We start from the raw sequence: 24,228 nt of genomic DNA, 5'->3' as shown, positions 1-24,228 counted from the left end.
TACTTTTGTACCCTTGAACAAACATGTACTGTACCTAAAGAGAATGTATCGAGTATGTGCTTAACATCCTGAAGAGTACTATCATTAATATGCAGATGCTGGTTTCTATAACTCATAAGCATGAGAACAAAGCTAAATGCAAAATATACTTAAACCATCGACTAACTTCTTACAGACATTAGTTATTTCCTTATGCGGCTATAGAAGAAAGCAAAACCCCCCACATTATTGACTCTCCAGAATGATAGTTATAGGTTGTCAGGATGGTGCTTTCAAAGGACAGAAACAGGAAGACCTGGATTTTAGCCCAGCTCTTTGTACTGCGTAGCATCAAGCTATCACTTAACCTTTCTGAGGCTCAGTAAATTGAGGTAATACATACCTTATGGGTTTGTTACATGTGATCTTACATATTGCACACTTTCAATACATGGTGACTGTTATGCTAACAAGTGGAGTTGATCTTCAAAGGCATTAGATGGGACCATATGAAATTTTGTAGATAAAAAATGGCCAAATTTCAGACCTCATTGTACAATGTTCCCCTCCTAGGAACCTCAAGAGCACTGTTGCAGTGAGAAAGTATGGATGGCAAGGTCAGATTCCTTTGTGAGTTTTCAGTTAATAGGCATGGATGACCTTTTTTATCAGTGACTAGTTTATAATACACTGAATAACATCCACAATCATGGAGTTCAGGTATCTTAGACTATCCCATTCCTTACTTCCAATGCAGACAAATATTTACATTTTAGTAAAGTTAGCATATTAAACTCATTGCATTTGAATGGTTACTTGTCCATTCCATGCTCCTAAGAGTCACAAGTGCACAGGAAGGATGGACACAAGCACACTGTTTCACCTGTCCTTTCTAATAATACCAATAACATAGGCAAGTCTATCTAGACTTTTGGTGATCCATGTACTTTCCTAAAAGCTTGATTTCAAGGTATTTTCTATATTGTTGATTTCCCTCTCAGTCACTCTTCTTTGCACTTGAGGCAGGCGTTTCCGGAAATTTCCACTCAGCATGATGTAGAGAAAAGGATTAATGCTGCTGCTGGCATAGCTGAAACAGATGGAGAGATAATAGCCTACATGGAAGGCCAGTGTGGGCTGCTCCATCTGTAAATTCACCAGTTGTATCACGTGGTAGGGGGCAGCACTCAGGATAAAGACTGCCACCAACACGAGCACCATCTTTGTCAGCTTCATCACTCTCTCTTTTGGAACACTGGGGTTGTAACTACAAAGGAAACATTAGGATAGACAGAATATAAACAACCATAGAAATTGTGGGCAATGATTTCTTAGAACTTTCATCAACAGAGATGTAATGCAGTTATCATGTGCTCCCGGATATGTTGTGATGAGAAGAACAGATTTTGCCCCAAAACACAGATCTACAGTCTAACTGTGATACAATATCAGACAAATCCAGATTGGGAACATTCTACAGGATACTTGACCAGTACTCCTTAATACCCTTGAGGTCATGAAAAACAAGGAAAAATTAGGAAACTGTCATAGACCAGAGGAGACTGGGGAGATATGACAACCAAATGCAATATGGTATTCTGCATTGACTCCTAGACCAGAAAAAGGACTTTAATGGAAAAACTGGAGAAATCCAATAAGGGATAGAGTTTAGTTAGTAGTAATGTCCTAATGCAATATTCTTTGCTCTGACAAATGCATCATAGTAAGGTAGAATATTAATGGAGAAACGAAGTGAGGCATACATAGAAACTCTTGCTACTGCTTATGCCACTTTTCTATTAATTCAAAATGATTCCAAAATAAAAAATATTTCAAAATTCCCAAGTTTTATCATGTTATATTTAGGCATTTTATAGAAATGTTCCAGGGACATAGTTGAAGCAGATGAATAAGCCTGGTGAATGATATAAAAAAAGCACAGCAACTGAAAGTTGTTGTAAGGTAATGATTCCTCTGTAGTTTATCACAGTAGGCACCATCATTCCTCCAACTTCTTCCATTTTGAGGGATAACTGGACAGTATGAGTTATGCTCTTTGCATTTCTGAGAAAAGTGCTGTGCACTGACCATCAATGAAAGCTTCTCGGGGGACAACTCAGGGAGAGTGTTTTACAGTTCAGTGTGACTGCAACTCTGGCAGATGCCTGGTTTGACTCAACTTAAGCCCAAGACAGCCCCATACTGATCCATTAACAACACAGGAATAAAACCTTGCCCACAACAGGCAGAGAGAGCCATTACTGATGACTGGACTAAAGGGAAATGCAGTTCAGCCATAATAGTAAGGGGCATGCAACACATATGGGAGAGACCCTTGAAGTGTCAGGTTCTGGTGAACAGGGAACATTGCACTGCAGGGCACTAAAGGACCTCTTCTTCATAAGGCCACTACTTTCAAGAACAGAAGATGTAGTTGATATTCCTAACACATAGAAACAGACACAGAGTTAGATAAGATGAGAATCAGAGGAATGGGCCCCAAAGGAAAGAACAGGACAAAGTCACAGAAAGAGAGCCAAATGAAATAGAGATAAGCAAAATGCCTGTTAGGGAATTTAAAGTAATGGTCATAAAGATACTCAGTGGACTGGAGAAATTACTGAGAGTAAAAATACACTAGAGAAAATTAATAGTAGGTTAGAGGTATGTGTGCTGGCAAAGTGAGCACCATATAGTAAAATAGAGGAAGCAGAAGAATGGATCAGTGACCTAGAAGACAGAATAATGGAAAGCAATCAAGCTGAACAAGAGAGAAAAGAAAAAATTAAAAAATGAGGATAGATTAAAGGAACTCAGCAACACAATCAAGCATAATATTATTTGCATCACAAGGGTTCCAGAAAGAGAAGAGAGAGAAAAGGGGGCAGAAAATTTATTTGAAGAAATAATAGCTGAAAACTTTCCTAATTGGAGGAAGGAAAAAGACCTCTAGATCCAGGATGCACAGAGAAAACCAACCTAAGGAGATCCATAGCAAGACACATAATAATTAGAGTGATAAGAAACAGTGATAAAGAGAGAATTTTAAAAGCAGCAAGAGAAAAGAAAGCATTTATAAACAAGGGAAACTCCATAAGGCTTTCAATTGATTTTGCAGGCAAGAAGGGAGTGGCATGATATTTTTGAAGTGCTGAAAGAAAAAAACCCCTGCAACCAAGAATGCTCTATTCAGCAAGGCTATCATTCAGAATAGAAGGAGAGAGAAAGAGTTCCCCAGACAAGTAAAAGTTAAAGAAATTCATCACTCTAAACCAACCTCAGAAGAAATATTAAAGGGAATTCTTTAAGTGGAAAGGAAAGACCATAAGCAGGAGTAAGAAAAGCAGAAAGCACAAAAGCAGCAAAAATAGGTATATCTATAAAAATCAGCCTAGGGATTCACAAGATAAAAGGATGTAAAGTATAACACCATATACCTAAGATATTGAGAGGAGGGAAGTAAAAATTTAGTGCTTTTAGATCTAGGGTTCAAACTTAAGAGACCACAGACTACTATATGCATAAAATGTCATATGTAACCTAACTATAACCACAAATCAAAAACCAGTAATAGATCTGCACAATATAAAGAGAAAGGAATCCAGGTATATCACCAAAGAAAGCCATCAAACCATGAGAGAAGAGGGTAAGAGAAAAAAAGAAACAACAAAAAAACAAAGAAGAACTACAAAAACAACCATAAAATAATTTTAAAAATGACAATAAGTATATACCTATCAATAATTAATTTTAATGTAAATTGACTAAATGCTCCAATCAAAGATAGGGTGACTGAATGGATAAACAAGTAAGACCCATCTATATGTTGCATACCAGAGACTCATTTCATTCCTAAAGACACATGTAGTTTGAAAGTGAAGGGATAGAAAACATTCATCATGCAAATGGAGGTTAAAAAAAAAAAGCTGAGGTAGCATTACTTATATTGGACGACATAGACTTAAAAAAAGAGACTGTACAAGAGAAAAGTGATAGATACTACATAGTCATAAAGGGAACAATCCAACAAGAACATATAACAATTGTAAATATTTATGGAAAAAATATGGGAACACCCAAATACATAAAGCAGCTATAAACAAAAATGAAGGAAGTAATTGATACTAATACACTAATAGTAGGAGGTTTTTATACTCCACTTGTATCAATGGATAGGTCAGATAGAAAATCAACAGGGAAACAGTGGCTTTGAATGACACATTGAGCCAGATAGATCCAAGAGATATATTTACAACATTCCATTTGAAGAGTGGAATACACTTTCTTTCAAGTGCACATGGAACATTCTCCAATATAGATCACATGTTGGGCCACAAAACAAGTCTTAACAAATTAAAGAAGATCGAAGTCGTATCATATATGTTTTTCTGACCATATGCTATGAAACTAGACATCAATCACAAGAAAAAAATCTGGAAAGAACACACATACATGGACGTTTAATAACATGCTACTAAATAATGAATGGATCAATCAAGAAATCAAAGAGGAAATTTAAAAAATGGACACAAATGTAAATGATAACAAAATGGTCCCAAATCCTTGGGATGCACCAAAAGCTGTTCTATGAGGGAAGTTTATAGCAATACAGGCGTACCTCAAAAAGCAAGAAAAATCTCAAATAAACATACTACTCTTATATATAAAAGAACTAGAACAAGAACAAACAAAACCCAAAATCAATAGAAGGAAATAAATAGTAAATAATATAGCAGAATAAATGAAACAGAAACAAACAAACAAACAAACCCGTAATAGAACAGATCAATGAAACCAAGAAATGGTTCTGTGAGGAGATAAACAAAATTGATAAAACATTAGCTAAACTCATTTAAAAAAAAAAAGAAAGGGCTCAAATAAAATCAGAAAGAGAAAAAAATAACAACCAACACTACAGAAATGGAAAAGATAATAAGAAAATATGAAAAATTATATACCAACAAATTAGACAACCTGAAAGAAATGAATAAATTCCAAGGAAGATATAATTTCCCAAAACTTAATCAGGAAGAAATAGAAAATTTGAAATGGACTGATTACCAGCAATGAAAGTGAATTAGTATCAAGAAACTCCCAACAAACAAAAGTCCAGATCGGAGGGCTTCACAGGTGAATTGTGCCAAACACTTAAGGAAGAGTTAATACTTGTTTTCAACCTGTTTCAAAAAATAGAAGAGGAAGGAAAGCTTCTAGATTCATTGAGGTCAGCACGACCCTGATACCAAAACCAGATAAAGACACTACAAAAAAAGAACTATAGGCCAATATCTATGATGAACACAGATGCAAAGATCCTCAACAAAATATTAGCAAACTGAATCCAACAATACGTTAAAATCATTCACCACAATTAAGCGGGATTATCCCTGGGATGTCCAAAAATAAACCCACAATTATATATATAGTCAATTATTCTCTGGCAAAAGAGGCAAGAATGTGCTATGGGAAAAAGACATTCTCTTCAACAAATGGTGTTGGGAAACTGGACAACTACATGCAAAAGAATGAAACTGGACCACTTTATTACACCATGAATAAAAATAAACTCAAAATGGATTAAGGACCTAAATGTAAGATCTGAAACCACAAAAATCCCAGAAGAGAGCACAGGCAGTAATTTCTCTAACACCAGCCATGGCAAGATTTTTCTATCTAGGTCTTCTGAGGCAAGGGAAACAAAAGCAAAAATAATCTATTGGGACTATATCAAAATAAAAAGCTTCTTCACATCAAAAGAAACTATCAACAAAACAAAAGGACCACCTACTAAACGAGAGAAGGTATTTGCAATGACATACCGTAATAGAATTACCATATGATCCAGTAATGTACCACTGGGTAATTACCCCCAAATTACAAAAACACTAATTTGAAAAAGATAGATGTAACTCTGTGTTTATTGCAGCATTATTTATAATAGCCAAGATATGGAAGCAACTGCAGTGTCCATCGATAAACATAGATAAAGCATGTGTGATATATACATATAATGGAATATTACTCAGCCATAAAAAAGAATAAAATTTTGTCATTTGCAGCAACATGGGTTGAGCTAGAGAGTATAATGCTGAAGGAACTAAGTTAGCCAGAGAAAGACAAATACCATATGATTTCACTCATACATAGAAGAAACTAAACAAATGAAGAAAGCAAAGAAAAAAAAAAGACAAACAAAAAATAGACTAAAACTTGGGGCTCCTGGGTGGCTCAGTGGGTTGAGCCTCTGCCTTCGGCTGGGGTCATGGTCCCGGGGTCCTGGGATCAAGCCCCGCATCGGGCTCTCTGCCCCCTTTCTCTCTGCCTGCCTCTCCGCCTACTTGTGATCTCTGTGTGTCAAATAAAAAAAAATAAAATAAAAAAAAATAGACTAAAACTAGAGAAGAAACTGGTTGGCAGAGGGATGTGGGTGGGGAGAAGGTTAAAATATGTGAAGGGGATTAAGAGGGGATTAATTAAGAGGAGGTTATGTGTGGGAAATCTGTGATTTTGTCTGTCCAAAATAAATACAGTAGTCTAGTCTAAGGACAAATTTTAATAATATTTTTAAAACCCAACATGTTATATATTCACTGACTTACTCACTTGAACAACTTGGTATAGACAATTTCAAGTAGAAAATAATTTTTTAAAAAGATTTATTTGTTGGGGCACCTGGGTGGCTCAGTGGGTTAAAGCCTCTGCCTTCGGCTCAGGTCATGATCCCAGGGTCCTGGGATTGAGCTCCACATCGGGCTCTCTGCTCGGTAGGGAGCCTGCTTCCCCCTCTCTCTCTGTCTGCCTCTCTGCCTACTTGTGATCTCTGTCTGTCAAATAAATAAATTTTAAAAAAAGATTTATTTGTTTATTTTTAGAGAAAGAGAGAGCACGTGTGCATGGGAGGGCGGGGCAGAGGGAGAGGGATGGAGAGAGAATCCTTAGCAGACCCTCCCCAACCCCCTACCCCTCAGTGAGCATGGAGCCCAGGCAGAGCTCTATCTCAGGACCCTGAGACCATGAGCTGAGCCAAAGTCAAGAGTCAGATGCTTAACGGACTGAGCCACCCAGGGCCCCCTAGAAAATAATTTAGATTTATTCATAGAGTTTTATAGACAAATATCTTTAATATTTCTTCCCAAGTCTATTGTCTTAGTAAGTCTTTGGCTTTATTTAGTCCTAATTAATTTTATCCTAAGTATTTGTGTGTTAATGAGACTCCTATCTCCAAATTTAAAATTTAAAACATAGAAGTTAGAAAGTTATGCATGGCATCTAAGATATTCACATGTACACAACTCTGCAAAGTGTACAAATAAAACATTTAAATAACATTGTTGATGACAAACATAAAGATATTCTTTAAATAGTAACTTGAGTTATGTTTACATTTTTATGAAACCATTACATCAGTGATTGGGACATTTATCACTGAGAGATCCTCAAATAGCCGATTCAGGACTTGTCCTGTTTTCAGAAATCGCTCACGCAGATATTAATGCCCATACGTCTAAGTGTATGTTTCTTTTTTTTTTTTTTTTTTTTAAAGATTTTATTTATTTATTTGAGAGAGAATGAGTGAGAGAGAGCTTGAGAGAGGAGAAGGTCAGAGGGAGAAGCAGACTCCCCAAGGAGCTGGGGGCCCGATGCGGGACTCGATCCCGGAAGTCCGGGATCATGACCTGAGCCGAAGGCAGTCGCTCAACCAACTGAGCCACCCAGGCGCCCTAAGTGTATGTTTCAAGTGATTGTTGTTTAAATTTCTGTTGTAGATGTCTTAGGATCTCTGAATTGTTCTTTCAACAAGTAAAGCAAAATAGGGTAAACACTTACCATCTGGCATCCTTATTCTGTTGATACATCTCCCAAGTATAGCATAAAATTAAAATATAGCACACCAAAATCAAAGGCAAAGGAAAAAAAAAAGTTGTTATTGTCAAATAAAGTGTATACCTGTAAAATGAGAGAGAGAGAGAGAAGACATGACTGTCATATTCCCAATGCCAGGAACTTTTACAGTTTATGAGGCATGATTCTCTAATTTTGGGGGGCTTAAGATAAAAGTCCTTGGGGAAAAGTTAAGGATTTTTGTTGCTTTTACATAGAAAAAAATAAAATAAGATAAAAACAGAGAGGGGGGTAAACCATAAGAGACTCTTAACTATAGAGAACAAACTGAGGTTCTCTGGAGGGGAGGTGGGAGGGGAGATGGAGTAACTGGGGGATGGGCATTAAGGAGGGCACTTGATGGAATGAGCACTGGGTGTTATTATGCAAAGGATGAATCATTAAATTCTAGTCCTGAAACTAATACTACATTATGTGTTAATTAACTTGAATTTTAAATCTTGAAAGAAAAAAAAAAGCTCTTGCTTTTCATTGTCTGCTAGCAACAGTGCTTATCTCTCCTCTAGCCAAGCCCGAAGCTATTGATACAAACAGGAGAGAATCTGTATTACCATTATCTTTTACTGTTATTAACAACCATAATGAACAGCACGTAGCATATACCATATAGTAGGCATGGATATGAGTACTTTATATACTTTAAATCATTGAATCTCTACAACCCCATGAATGCAATTGCCATTTAGTATTCTGTTACAGAGGAACAAACTAAGGCACAGTGGTGTTAAGTGGCTTGCCCAAGGTTATCTAGCTAGTTAGTAATGAGCATATGGGTAGGATGAACCCAGACAGACAGTTGAGCTGCACAACCCACACTTGTAATCAAGGCTCCAGATGGCCTCTCAAAGGGCCTGTTGTGAAATAGACCAGTCTTTTTCTCCATGCTCCCTCAGGGGAAATTTTCAGGTAGGCCAACCCCATTTCTGTACAGATGCCAGGTGTCCTCCTTTCTGGGAAGAAGCATGGCATTGGTGGAAACAGGCAGCCCATGTTGGGTGAGTGTGGACAGGGTGACAGAGAGAGAGAGAGCACCCGGGACCCAAGGGACTCTGAAAGCTGTACAGTGGTTCCAGTCTCAGTTCCCCATAAGAACTTAACTCTAGGAGGATCAACAGAGGCTAGAACTTCAGAATATCCTTTATGATAACCAACCAAAAATAACAGAAGCAGGTTCTGGTGCAAAACTGTGAATCATTGTTATTTCTTTGGCAAAGGCTGAAGTCATACAGTCATCTCAGGTTGGGCTCCTCTTTTAGATATGTTGGGGTCCATATTAATGTATCAGCCACTGGTGATTAAATATCATTTCCCTTTAGATTGGTAGATGGCTTTTACCTGTAAGCGCAGCCAGTGCTGGTGGGGGAAATAACGAATAAACAATAAATCCTACATATGTTGCAGTCCTCTGGAGATTTTCATTACTGGATTTGCAGCCTTGCAAGGGCCTCTACCACCATCTCTCTCAGGCTAAGACTACATGATGCAGAAATCACTCACCTATTCAACAAGTGGTGTATGGGAAAACGGAATCCTCCAGAATGACTTGAGATAATACATGCAAAAAGCACCTAACACAATACGTGGCACTTAGTAGGCCATCAAAAAATTTTAGTTATAGACTCCAAAGCTGTGTTCAAAATTTCAAATAAAATTTTTCATTTAATTTTTCTTTTCAAATTAAAATATGAGAAAGTCCTGTGTTGGCTGCTGTATTAGCTGCTGAGAGCTGCTGTAACAAATTTCCATAAGCCGGATTGCTTGAAACAACAGAAATTTATCGTGTCCATTATGATGACCAAAGTCTGAAACTAAGGTGTTGGCAGGGCTGGCTACTTTTGGAAGCTCTGAGGGAGAATCGGTTCCATGCCTTTCCCCTCGCCTTTGCTAGTTTTTGGGCAGTCCTTTGTGTTATTTCACCTGTAGATGCATCACCCCAGTTTCTGCTCAGTATCCACAAGCTTTCTCCTCTGTGACTCCCTTCAAATCTCACTCTTCTCAGGAGGACACAAATCCCTGGATTTGGGCCTGGCTCTAATCCAGCATGACTTCATCTAATTTAATGATATCTGCAAAGACCCTATTTCTAAATAAGATCACATTCACAGGTACTGAGAATTAGGACTTGACTATATCTTTTTGGGAGGAACACCATCCAACCAAACTCCAGTGGCATACCGATAAGGTCTGAGTCTCGGTAACTCCTAGACCCTTTTGGAAATTTTGCCTCTGCCGTGATTTCTGTGTTTCTGTTGTACCTGGTTGCCAGGGACCTTTAAAATCCATATTTAAATACATTTTTGTCCACTGAAGCTACATAATTAAACTCCAAATCTTTTTCTAAAGGGTACCCTCCCCTTAAAAATCAAACTACCAACTTGATTGTGGAAAGCAGAAAAGTAAGCGGGGAGACTGCCCCTTGGAGGGTCCCCAAGGACACTCTGCACGGCTGCTCACACATTGACAAGGAGGATGAAGCACTCCACAACTTAATTCAACTCTATTTTTCTTAAGTTTTAACAACCTACCGGAGTACATCGTCAGGGGATGTTAAATCAAAAGCACAACTCTCCACGCCGTCTTTAAATTTGATGACCTTCGAGTAGACCCAGACAGGCAATGCCAGAATGAAGGAAGCTGCCCAAAGGCCCAAATTGATGCGGATGGTCTTGTACCTCGTTCTCCAACTTGTAAGTCGAAATGGTTGGACGAGAGCCAAGTACCTGCAAAGCCCGTTAAGAAGGGTTTAGGAACAATCAATAAAAGCACTGAGCTCCAAGGATGAAAGGTTCATGACAAGAGTAAATTATTAGTATTATTATCCTCCCTGAAGCACACCTCTATCAGGGTAGAAGAAAGTTATATTTTTTAAGAGCTGGCTGGTACCTGTAGAGAAAACAACTCTTGACCCCACAAGTCTGAATAAACCACTCACTGGAATAGCTGTCATTTCCACGAACACACTGATAATGGTGAAATTTAGCCCTGTGCAAACTCTCTCTCTACAAAGGTGCTTCCCATGCAGGCTAGGCTCTGGAAAACTTTGTCTCTGAGTGGGGGTTTCCTCCAGGAGGGAGAGGCCCTCTTTACTGACGGGGAGGCAGGAAGGAGGCAAGTGCTCTGGCTGGTAGGAGAGTCCGTTGGCGGGATGAGGCTCTGGCGCACTGGGACAGACATTTTGCCCAGATGGCTTTCCAGTGGGGGCCCCAGGCTCCTGGAGGTTCAGTTCACAGAACTCACAGTGAGGATACACAAATGTGACTAGTACAGACAATGCAAATTCCTCAAGAAACTTAGGCTGGAGCCCAGAGAGGGGATGAGGGCTAATTTCATAGGGAAAGGGGTTTTCTTTCTTCTCTCTCTTTTTTTTTTCCCATTTCTGATTCAGAAAAAAAGGATAACCATGAATTAAACATGAAGTCCTGACATACCATATATATTTGGTTCTCTAGGAAATCCAAGAAGAATTTTTCAGACCCAATTGAAAACTAAAGAGGCTAGACCCAGAAGGAAGAGTGTTTGTGAACGTGCACTTCTGCTGGAGGTGCCGGTGTTGGAAGGCAGTATTTGTAGACATTACATTAATGTAAAATACGTTTTGATGGTCATTTAATGTTTGTAGAGCTACTTAAGGAAGATTTATAAAAATTAAAAAAAAAAATCTTTTCCCCTGTTCTTTCAATTTTGCATAAGAGGCAGGACTTTCTAAAGGATACTTAGTTAAGGGACCATTTGGCATGCAGGGAGGCTCTTGTGGCCCAGGGTACCTTAGCTGCTCCTCCTTCTGCATATGGCACCTTCATTACCTGTGGCTAAGGAAAGAAGGACTCCTCCCCCCACCCCCTTGCTGGGGAAGGGAATGAGGCAGTGATTGTACAGATGCCCAGCCATCATTCTGTCTGGGATTAAAGGGTGAGGGAGTCATGGCATCAATAGATTAGGGCATCTTCTCTGATTGTATTCTCACCCCAACACCTTCCTTCCTCCAGCTGAAAACCCCTCCCTGGTTTTCCATTGCCTTTCAGATAAAATTCGGAATTCTTACCATTGCTTGCAAAGACTTTCTTCACCTGGTACTGCCTGTCCCTCAGGCTGTAGCTTGTGTCAGTCTCTCTCTGGCCATCCTTCAAGCTCTTTTCCCTTTCAGGGCCAGGTGCAAGCTGTCCTCCCTGCCTGGCTCCCTCTGATTCCTCTCACTCTTCCTTTGAGTCTCTATGTAACAGTCTGTGTCTCAGAGAAGCCTGACCACTCACTCTATACAAGGGCCCATGACTATATATGCAGATTGTAGGGGAGCTCTCCTTTCCCTTCCTAGTACCTATCATTGTGTGGAAATACAGATTCACATGTGTGACTCTTCCCTTAATGTCTGTCTACATCTCAGGAGTGGAAGCCCCACGAAGGAAGGAACCTTGACTGTTAGTTTAATGATGCTGCATCTCCTATATCCAGCATAGTTCCTGGCCTATGGTCATACTCCAATATTTGCTGAGTGAGTGAATAAATGAAGAGGGGATTTGGCTTCTGCTTACTGACTTTTGATGTTCTAGAGAATTTATTTACAGAAGTAGTCTAGGCAGCTTTCGTTTGGAGGTATATGTTTTTAATATTTTGGATGTTTATAGAACTTTTTTGGTATTGATTTGGAGGTAGGCACCCACTTTTGAAACACTACGCATACATGTAGATATTACTTATTAGAGAAAGAGGGATGAAAATGATCAGAAACACTTGAAACTTAGGCTCTATTGAATTTGCAATTAAAACGACTTAATGTATAAGCAATAAGGCTTGCTGATGGCACTGACATGGTCAATGCCATGGTTATGGCCTTGCAAAGAGAAGTACATTTCTTTTTACAAAATTGCAGATATTGTTGAAGTTTTATGCATGTAGTACAGTTGGAACTCGAAGAAATGCTGAAGAGGAAAAGGTTCAGTTTTATAGAAACTTCATTTTTCTCTGGTCATGTAATCCAGTGAGGGCAGAGAGAAGGATAAGAGTCCTAATGTGTTAATTCTAAAGTAAAATTTTAGCATAGCATGCCCACTAGATTTAAAAAAAAATGAAATTCAGGTGTATAAGACACACATGCACATGCACACATTCACTCAGAGTAAAAGAACCTGTGAGCCTTAAGAAATGTGTACAGCTGGTCTGTTCCAATGCGGACAATGTCTTTTCTCTTTATTTGCAGTAAGAGGTTTACAGAAGAGGTACCATTTCCCTTCTTTAAAGAAAAAGCCAATACTCTCCTGCTTTCAGGGTTCAGGCTTTCAAGAAATTTTATTTTCTCTGAGAATGGGATTACACTTGGTAAGACTTGTACTTAAGTTGCTTTCTTGCAGTGGGCCTGCCCTGTGCAGAGCCCTCTCCCTGTGTTGGGATGGTGGCAGGCTCACCAGCCTTTACTCAAGACACTTTCGGCCTTGGCTGGCATCAGCTGAACTAACCAGACCCACACAGTACATTGATTTTTAAAATGCGGTGTTACTTACAAATTGAGAAGCACACTCTATATTTTGAGAATTCTTTTACAGGAAAGCAACAGGTTACAAAAAGTGCATTGAACATCACCATCATTATTCATGTCTGAATAATAATGATTCAGTGAATGGCTTCTTTAAACCCTGCTATTCCTTTGTTAATTCATTTGAAAAAACTGCTCATCACTTCTCCACCCCAAAGGCACATGTGGAAAGGTAAAAGAGGCAGAGTTGAGGAAGGAGTCACAGATGGACCCAGGGAAATTTAACATAGCCCTCAAGACTGAGAGTCATTCATTCATCAATATTTTCTGAGCACCACTGTGCCAGGCACTGTCACACAGATACTTGGGGTATATTAATGATCAAAGACCCTGGCTTTGTGGAATTTACCTTTGAGGGGCAGGGGAAGCTGAACAATAAACAGTACACACATACATGCACACACAAAATAAATTAAATCATGTGATATATTGGCAACAAGGGAGAAAGATAAAGTAGATCGGGGTGGGGAGGTTAAGTGTGCTGGCTTGGGGTAGGGATGGGAAGAAGGAAGGAGATTTTATGTGGGTTGTTCTCTGAGACAATTCCCGTTATGCATATTACTGTGTCTTTAGGGCTTGTTTCTATTTGGAGAATGCTGCTAAGACCTAGTCTGGAGGTCCTAGCTTCTGAATGATGCAGGGACATCCTAGTTTGCCTGCTTCCTACAGAGGCCATATAAGGAGGTAATTACTAGCAACCTGCCCTCTCTAGAGACAGCTTGGTCCTGGACTGGGCTCCACCACTCACTGGCTTCACAAGTACTCACCATCACTATCGTCTCCTTTAATAACATTAGTTTACATTGTTGGTGAATATGGTTGTGGCACATTCCAGGTCACAGTCAAATGCACTTCTAATGATGTAAAATGGTAGCATTTGCATTAACCAGTCATAACAAGGGGCATAAAAATTGTAAAGTATGGTCTTCCTGGTACTGGAACATCTCTTTATAGCTATTCAAGAGCCCAGATCTATTCCTCAGATTCCTTCAAGGTGCTAGGTGATCACAGGAGTCTGCGAGATATTGAACATATCAGTGAGATATTGAACATACCAGAAAGAGCCCTGAACAGAGTGAGGGGACCTACTTTAGTTCTCAGCTCTGCCACTGACTTGTCAAGTGCCTTCAGAAAAGCCCCTCACTTCTTGGGACCTCAAGCTTCCTTATTGCAAGAACGATGCACTCATTCTGGTTTCCAACCTTTCATGATTTCCAGATTTTTTTTTTTATCTTGCAGTGAATTATAAATAAAACTGAAGTTAAAAAGAATGATTTGCAAAAAGGAGATTTTAGTGTCTTAAATTTTCCATTAAAAATATATTTCTATGAAAGTTGGAAAGATTTTTAAGTCCTCCAGTGAAACTAGCAAAGGAAGAGGAACTTGGCTGTTACAAACCAGCACCAATGTTGCTTAAGTTGGGATGACAGTGGGAAATAACAGGCACTTCTCAATTACGTTAAGCTATTTCAAAGTTTCTTTACTTACCTGTCCACACTCATCACAGTCATGATGGCGCTACAGGCAAACTGGTTGCAGGTATCCAGGGATGTGATAATGGTGCAGAGGGGCCCCCCAAACACCCACTCTCCTCCCCGGGCCCACTGATGAATAAGAAAAGGCATCCCAATGATGTGAACAAGATCAGCTACAGCCAGGTTGCAGATATAAATGTCAGGAATGGTTTTTTTCCTGGACCTGAAAGAAAAGCATGGAAACTGAGGATTGATATTGACAGTATGCACCTTCTTCAATTTATGCCACCTGTTGCAAATTGTTAATTGTCCAAGTGAATTTTAAAAAGAAGTTAAAGGAATACCTACCCAAATGCACATACAAATGCTTACTCTTGTGCATATTCAAACATTCTGAACTGTATATCTAATAACTAACTTTGGTAGCTTAAAAATATGGCCACAAAGTCTCTGATACTGCTTTGAAAGGTGGAACCTAGTTCCATCACTTTGAGGCTGGTTGGGCTTAGTAACCCACTTTTCACACATGGAATTTGGTGGAAATGATGATGTGTGACATAGAACAGAAAGGCATTATAGGGTTCCTCCTTGCTCTCTCTTGGATCACTTTCCTGGGGTAGCCAGCTGCCATCTTGGGAAGATACTCAAGCAACTCTTTGGGGATGTCCACATGGAGAGGTCCACATGCTGTCAACAGCCAGCACCAGTCTTCCAGGTGTGTGAGTGAGCTACTTTGGAAGTAGATGCTCCTGTTGCCTTAGAGGGGAGCGTAATTGAAGTTTGGTGAGAGACTTCAAGCAGGAACCACCCAGCTAAGTTGTTCCTGGATTCTCACCCCTTGAAATGGTGTGAGATAATAAATGTTTATTGTTTTAAGCCACTAAGTTTTGGAGGTAGTTTCTACATAGCAACAAATTATACCAACTTGAAGCTTACTCCAGAGAAAGGCTAAGTCCTTGCTTATGCCTATCACCAAAGATAGCAGAACAGGGAAAACAAATGGTTTCCATTGTATAATGCATTTTTTTTTTCCCCATGGAAGTGGAGGTCAATCCTAACAGGTCATTGCTAAAGAAGTTTCAACCTTCTTGGGAAGGAAATATCCCAAGAAACTTTAACCCACTAGCAAAGACTATAAATTAAGATGTCAAAATCCAGACAGTGTAGAGAAGAAATCTGAAAAGGGTAAACTGGTAGAGGCAGGGAGGATGATCTCATGGCTTCTGCTGAGAGGAGTGATTTCAGTGCTACCTAGATATGGCGCTCTTCTTCACAGGCAAAAGAATTTCCTAAGAGCAGAAATTTAAATTAAAAATTTAGTTGGTCCCTATGTTCAAGGAGTTGGGACATACAATAATAAACAGGGAACATCTTTATCTGGGAGATGATATTCATTATTTCAACAGATATTTTATTGAATACCAATTATAGGTCAAGCATAATATTGTGCTCTGGGGCTGCAAAGCCAAATAATCTATAAACCAGAACATCAAAGAGTTTGTACTGTAGATACATCTAAATACACGATCCCCGTAGGGCAATGAGAGAAAGAGCAAGCACAAGGAGCACACAAAACAGGCCTCTGTCCCTTCCTTGGGGACAGTCAAAGCAGTTTTCTTGGCAGAAGTGGCATCTGAACTGAGGACAAATAAGACTTTTAAGAGCACATAAAAAAATTAGCCCTAAGTTTATGTCACAGTTGCTAGTTCAGGGCTTTGCTCCTCGCTTGGAGGCTAGTGTGTGTCTTTATTACTCATTGGCTGAAAATTCTACAGCCTGTGAATTTTATTTCTAAGCCTGCGAATCCTCCTGTGAGACTAGTCCGCGAGGGTATTTTACCCAGGCCCTGGCAAGTCCACATTGTGTGGGAAGTTACTGCCGTTGAGTACTTGATGCAGCAACCACACTCTGGGCGTTGTCGATGCCACTATAAATCATGTTGGTTCCTTGTCCCCAACAGGTGGTGACTCATATCAGAAAGACCCAAAATGAGAAGAGATTTGAGGAAAAGATCTTGTTGACCAGAAGAGCAGCCAAGGACTGTCCTTGGTCTCTCATCGTCTGTCTTCTCCAGGCCTGTGGCAGTGGGAGATGGGCAGGGATGAAGGAGGATAGACCCTAGAGGTCAGGTAGAAAAATTTCCACATTAAAAAACAAAAAACAAAAAACAAAGCAAAAACACCACAAAAATTCCCATAAATCTTAGCCTATAAGCAGATGTTATTTCCATTTTTTTCCCCAAGATTTTATTTATTTATTTGACAGACAGAGATCACAAGTAGGTAGAGAGGCAGGCAGAGAGAGAGGGGAAGGGAAGCAGGCTCCCTGCTGAGCAGAGAGCCCGATGCGGGGGCTTGATGTGGGGCTCGATGTGGGGGTCTATCCCAGGACCCTGGGATCATGACCTGAGCCGAAGACACTTTAACCCACTGAGCCACCCAGGCGCCCTGTTATTTCCATTTGAATTGGGATATAAACTTTAAGTGCTTGCTTAGGGTCTAATTGCAGCAATTAGATTCACGCCCCTTGCTCTTCTCCTGACAGGAACCATCATTTACTGATAATGAATTATGGTAATTCCATTGTTGAGGACAGTACAGGCCATTAACTGGCAATTAAAAAAATTAAGTGTTTCTAAATGATATTCTGTATAGAAAAAGAGAATTCTGAAGCAAAAGATGATCTGGGCATAAGATAATAGGGCAATAAAAATAACACATTATGTCTATTACTGCTTTCTTTACTCAAAGTGACAGCATAGAAATTAAAACACAAATAAGAGAAATTGTAAAATCTCTACCTATATAACTTGCATTCTTTTTTTAGGTCTAATTTATCTCCAGATTTTCCATTGCCAGGCTTCATTAGATTTCTGTCTCTCATGACTCAAACATTTAAAATAAAAAATGTAGACTAGTGTGATCATTTTAGCTAACATGTTTTCCATATGGTTAACATGGCCATATCTAATGTTCACTAATTTGGAGAATGATAAAACAAATTACAGTTTTCCTCATTATCCTACAATAAATTATATAGTTGTTATAAATCATAGTTTTCAAGGATATTTAATCAAAAGGGAAACATACTGATTCAGTAAAAAATTCCTAATTATGTATATAGCATACATTTATGTAACATCTAAATAATGTATGTCAACATGTGTTTTAAAATATGCTGCAATCATATATCAATTGATTACAGTGATTACCTATTGGGTAATAGTAATAGGACTGATTTTGACTTTAAAATTTTTCTATTAAAAATGTGTTTACATTTTGCAGTCAGAAATGAGAATATATGCTATGGATTAAAGAAAACTGCTGAAACATATAACACCACACATGCAGGAGGCCGTTTCGCTGGTCAGTTTGCTCTCAAATCCATTCCCCACCTTCTCCAGCTGTGTTCCTAGGTGTCCTTGCCAACTGGTTTTTGGTTGGTTTTGGCCAATAGGAAGCACTATTGGGGGGAAACTGGAAGATGGAGGAGAGGAGAGGCCAGGGCAATTCCTTGTTCTTTCTACTGTTGGCATCTCTGGGCAGTGGCCGCATTCCATCCATGGTTCCACCATCATCCCATAGTCCCTGTTCCATGGCCCCAGACCCCATTCTGGCTGTAGCTCCCACTAGGCAGCCCAGACTCCTGAGGTCCGTAAAACCACCTGCCTGTTTTTCTCCATCCAGCTCAGGGCCAGGACAAGGGAAGTGGTGTTGGGGTGGGAGATGGTGGTAGGACAGGGTAGAAGCTTTCTGCTTTTGTGTATCTCTGGGTTTCCTTACCAGCCCCTGTTAGGTTTTTAACTCTAATTGAATTAAATTCCTATTGTGAACCAACCCCAATGGATTAGTAGTGATTTTGTGGAGCACACTGTGCTGGAAAGAATTCTTTGTCTTCACCCAGGCACTACTTACAGGACAAACCTGTGCTCAGATTGGAGATGACGGGCATGGATGGGAGAGTTTAGGGTCAAGGGACATATTTGTCAGCCTTGCTCTAGATACATAGTGTAATACAGTTGAAAGAGAACCTGCTTGGGAATTCCATTTTCATTTCTATGCCCTCACATTGTCCTTGGGCAAGGCATTCAACCCCTTTAGATTCCAGAGTTGTCTTGGTGCACTTGGTGCACCATCGCAAGGAGGCTCTCTCAACAACTTTCCATTTCAGGTGAATAGATGTGGCTGAAAAGTTCTGCAGTATCTAAAACATAGGGTATGTGTGCAGCAAGGGTATGGTCCACCCCAGCAAGAGCTTACGTATGATTGATACTCTGAGAATGACTGAGGGTTGGGTCAGAGGGAGCCAGGAGTTATGATTTAAGCTGGCTTGGAGAAAAGAAGAAGCCTTGTTCTAAGTATTTCCCCTCCCCATCTGTTTTAGCAACTGGTCTCCCGCCATCAGATCATTAGTGTTCTTCAGGTTAATGCATTGACCCTCTTGTAATCTCTGTATAAAATGTAGACATCATTGGGAGGGTTTAAAGTAAGGTGTTTTAGTAATTCATGATTTAGTGTGAATATGTTGACTTTATAGGGAGTTGAGGTTAGGGAATGACAGAACAAGGACTTTTTATTTATCAGGAAGAAGGGCATCCCTTAGAGTCTTTGCCCACATGAAGCTGTCTGTCAGTAGACAGGTGAATGATGTGTTCAGGAGGTAGGGGTGAGGGACTGATGGAGAAGAACATCCTCCCCTTTGTGGAAGTAGCTTCCCAGGGCCCACTGAGACTGTGGAACATAGTTATGTAATGGGGTTAAGTTCACTAGTCTCTCTCTGAAGAATAAAAGGGAGAAATGATTATGTTATAATTGGCCCAATTTCCCTCCTACATTTTCTAATCTAGCTTCCTTTTGACTAGCTGTGAATTTAACATGTGACAGACTAGTAATGATCTGGCCTCACTACTTTATAGTCACCTTCCTAATGCACAAATTGCTTCTTACACTTAAAAATAGCCACACAGAACCTCTTATTCTGGAAACTCCGTCTTCCTCAAATCTGTTTTTTTCATACATGTTTCTAGTTTTTCTGTGCAAAGTTAGGAGTTAGTTCATTGCTTTCTTCCCAGCATCACTAATGATCTTACTGATTTTAGTTCTATTCATCTTCTGAGATAAATATTCATCATAAATAGGAAAGTCCCTAAATCTTTAAATGTATCTATTTCTCCTTATTTTTAGTGTAGTTTTAGTATTCTAATTAGGCCACCCATCTGTTAAGAAGGCAACAAGTAAAAGATCATGGCAAGACATGATGAAAATATTAATAACAAATTGCCTTAAAATTTTTGGAGAGCAATTTAAAAAAAAAGTGTTAGATTAATTCCAAGCCAAAAAAGAAATTAAAATTAATTTGCTTCCACATGACTTTTAAAAGATGAATACATTTTTGGAGAGCAATTTGCAAAGAAAAATATTAAAGTCCTAGTAATGAAAGTTAAAATTAAGTTGCTTCCAAATGTTTTTTGTGAGACTAAAAGATTCATCTTATATGCTCCATTAACATATATCTTCTCACATATTATCTATAAAATGGTAATGATACAAAGACAGGACAGATTTTTCACAGTCATTGCGAATAAATTGGTCAGTATGATGGTGCAGGTTTTCTTTTTTCTAGTTAAATGGTTATTTGCTTTATGCTGAGAATCTGTTTCCAGGAATTATAGCTCAGTATCGACTTTTGGAAGAGTTCATACTCCACATTTCTTCTTTTTTTCCAGCTTTGTCTCCAGATGGGTAGATAGGGTCAGACCATTATCTATTGGTGTAATTTGAGGGGAACCAAGAATTTTTTCTGTCCCCATATACCTCTTCAACAGCTTTTGGCAGTGTCTGAAATTTAACATTGAAGAGTCTTTGCATGTAAATGTTGCCTGTAAAAAATGCAACCTGTTCTGCAGAGAACTCGATTCTTCCCAGTGAGGCCGAGGCTAGATCTATGGGTGTGAGGTACGCTACATGTATCTCTAGGAGAGGACAGCAAAAACACCAAGGGATATGAGGGAAAGATGGAAGGAGAAGTGGGCAGGAGAAGCAGGCAAACGAGAGAGCTGGAAACATTCTCATGTTTCTGACTATTAACCCTCTACTTGGTGTTATTTCCTCCTTGAGCCTTCCTGAGAATATCTGATTACTTCTATTTTCCTTCCTGGAACTCATTATTTGAGCCATCCTTTTTTTTTTTTTTTTCACTTGATTGTTCCTAATGTCTTATATTATTTTTCAATCTTATGTGTTTAAATCTTTTTTTAAAAAGATTTTTATTTATTTATTTGACACAGAGAGAGAGAGAGACAGCAAGAGAGGGAACACAAGCAGGGAGAGTGAGAGATGAGAAGCAGGCTTCCTGCTGAGCAGGGAGCCCGATGTGGGGCTGGATCCCAGGACCCCGGGATCATGACCTGAGCCAAAGGCAGACGCTTAACAACTGAGCCACCCAGGCACCCTGATTATGTGTTTAAATCTTATCTTTTCCACTAAATGGGAACTTTTTAGAGTCAGATGCTGCCACATTTCTTTGGTATTTTCATAACTCTTGGTGCTGGGTTTGTAATAGGTATTAGTAATACATACTGCGTTGAACTACTTCTAGCACTTAAAAAAATTAATGTAAAATGCTTGATATTCCAGAAACCAATATTGTACCATATGTTAACTACCTAAAATTTATTTATTTATTTTATTTTATTTTATTTTTAAAAAATATTTTATTTATTTATTTGACAGACAGAGATCACAAGTAGGCAGAGAGGCAGGCAGAGAGAGAGGAGGAAGCAGGATCCCCGCCGAGCAGAGAGCCCGATGTGGGGCTCGATCCCAGGACCCTGAGATCATGACCTGAGCCGAAAGCAGAGGCTTTAACCCACTGAGCCACCCAGGTGCCCCACTACCTAAAATTTAAATAAAAAAACAATAAAATGCTTGATATTCACAAATGGCTTTACAGGATACAATACAAAATGCCTTGAATTCATCAACAGTAAAATTCTAATACGTTAAATAAATCTTCAGTAATGGATGGTGTAAAAAAATGCCATTCATAATGCTACACTTAACTGCAGAGATAATGACAATAAAAATTTGAAAGTGGGCATGCTGATGAGAAGCCACCTGGGGAAAGTGACCAATTATGAGCTTTCTCCATCACCATCATGATGGCTGCTCTTGTTCTTAATTGCTTCTGTGAGGATTCTTTTATCCACATGGTAGATACAGCCATTTTTTTAGTTTTGATGATTTTTTAAAAACGATTTTTATTTATTTATTTGAGAAAGCGGGCAGGGAGGAGCAGTGGAAGAAGCAGGCTCCCAATGAGCTGGGAGCCCAGTATGGGGCTCTATTCCTGGACCCTGGGATCATGACCCGAGTGGTAGGCAGATGCTTAACCGACCAAGCTACCCGAGTGCCCCAATTTGTTTGTTTTTATTAATGTGGAGAAAATAGCTTGGGATTTGCAATCATGGGATCTGAGTTCAATTCCAGGACTATCACTTTCTAGCTGTGTGATGCTGGACAAGTTATTCTCTCTCTTAAGTCTCTTTCCCTAGATGGGTATAATAATAGTACTGCTCTTTTGAGGATTAAATGAGATTGCAACAGTGCTTTGTAAGAATAATATGCTACACAAAAGATTGTTGTAGTTTTGTGTTAATATTTACCTACTAGGAGGTACTCTCAAATGTGTTTTCTTATATATAAGCATGGATGAAATTTTCTTTAATGATGGTTATAAGCATGATTAGAGATTAGGGCATTAACATTTAAGATCTTATGTTGATTAAAACAAGTAAAACTTAAATGTAAAAATTACCAGGATAGCAAAGATATCAAGCAGTGATGGGGCACACTGACTCTGCACACTAACTCTGAACCCATGGGAAGCAAGTAAATCTATTATTATTTTCCAGGTTGAGCTTTATGCCCTGGAGTTGAGAGGACGGAGGGAATTACCTGAGTGAGGTAGGAGATGTGAAGCAAAGGCAGGAGGTGTTGGGAGTAGATGGCTCTCAGTTTGGCCTACATGGGGCTGGTCTACACCGAGGGGAACAGCTCACCCTCGGTGACTGCCCGAATCTTTGGGTGATCTGGCAGAGTCTCTCTCTTGACCAAAGGAGTGCAAAATAATCTCTTTAACCACCTGGGGGGGGGGTAGGGTTTTTGTTTTTGTTTTTTAAAATAAATACAGAAACTCCATCTTTATTGGCTGTATAAACGTCTCTGAGTTGTACACAAGATAACTCCTATTGTCAAAAGTTGGAAATAGAATGGTGGTGTCATAGTTTTACTCCATGCCTGGGCTCCAGCTCTAGAGATTCTGAATTAATTAGTCTAGGATGAAACTATGTATTAGGATTTTTGAAAATTCCCCAGGTAATCCCATATGGGGCTGAGATTGAGAATCATGGCTCTAAAAATTCACCAGCCCAGCAGGAAGCAGTTTAGGTCTTTTCTTTTTGAGTTTTGCAACTCAGATGTTACTTAATACATGATGCAAATATCTGTAGAACCTTCTTTAATGCTCTTAACCAAATCTTTCCAAAACCGATTTCATTAAGAAAAATCCTACAGAGGGAAAAGGATTCATTTAGTGAGTATGGAATGTGCCTAAATTATGGAAAACAATAGAAGCTCTTACCTTATTATAGTGAATACAATGAGGACATTGCCAACCAGCCCCATTGAACAGATAATCCCAATCATAGAAGGGAGGATGATTGTATCCACAATTCTGAGGGTTTGATAAGCAGACTCTTTATTGCAGGATTTGTTCAAAAGTTCAGCAGAGGTGTTCCAACAGGATGCGTGAAGTGAATTCATTGTTTATGAAATTCCAGTGGTTAAAGCTGTGAAAGGATAAGAAGTGATTTATTTAATGAGTTTTTTAAGCAGTTCCACGAACATAACATTTCTTTAACTTAATTGAAAAAAGTATTTATTGGGGCCTTCTTTGTACCAATAACCCATGCAACATAAGATTCCAGGTGAATATGACTGTTCCCTGTCCATAATGGCCTCACAGATTATCAAAGGGGATATGTAAACAGCAGATTACAGAACAGTGTACTGTGATAATATGCATATGTTATCACACCTTATTGTACATTCTTTGAACACTGCTGATACTTACTCAGTACACACTGGTACTGGTCATTTATAGCTGGCATCTGTTCTTATTTGTCTGTGTGTCTACTAGTATTGACTAGAACCCCAGCAATACTTACACTGTTAAACATCTCTTCTCTGTCTGCGGTAAAGTGCATGGGGACACCAACTCTGATTATTTGGGAATGGAATGCAGTAAGACTTCCTGAGATGATTCCTGGGCTATCTTAAAAGATGA

At 39.2% G+C, this 24,228-nt stretch overlaps 1 protein-coding gene across 1 annotated transcript; it reads right to left on the bottom strand.

Moving 5' to 3' along the window:
• Positions 1–930: 930 nt before the first annotated feature.
• On the bottom strand, positions 931–23,705 carry MCHR2 (melanin concentrating hormone receptor 2; the record flags this gene model as incomplete). Its single annotated transcript, XM_080806173.1, has 5 exons — positions 931–1,246; positions 7,807–7,926; positions 10,407–10,601; positions 14,897–15,106; positions 23,524–23,705. 5 exons carry the CDS (start codon positions 23,703–23,705, stop codon positions 931–933), a joined length of 1,023 nt encoding a protein of 340 aa, XP_080662299.1.
• Positions 23,706–24,228: the final 523 nt, after the last annotated feature.

Source organism: Martes martes (genome assembly GCF_963455335.1).
Source record: "Martes martes genome assembly, chromosome: 6".
NCBI classification, from domain to species: Eukaryota; Metazoa; Chordata; class Mammalia; order Carnivora; family Mustelidae; genus Martes; species Martes martes.
This window is presented reverse-complemented; position numbering and strand designations above follow the sequence as displayed.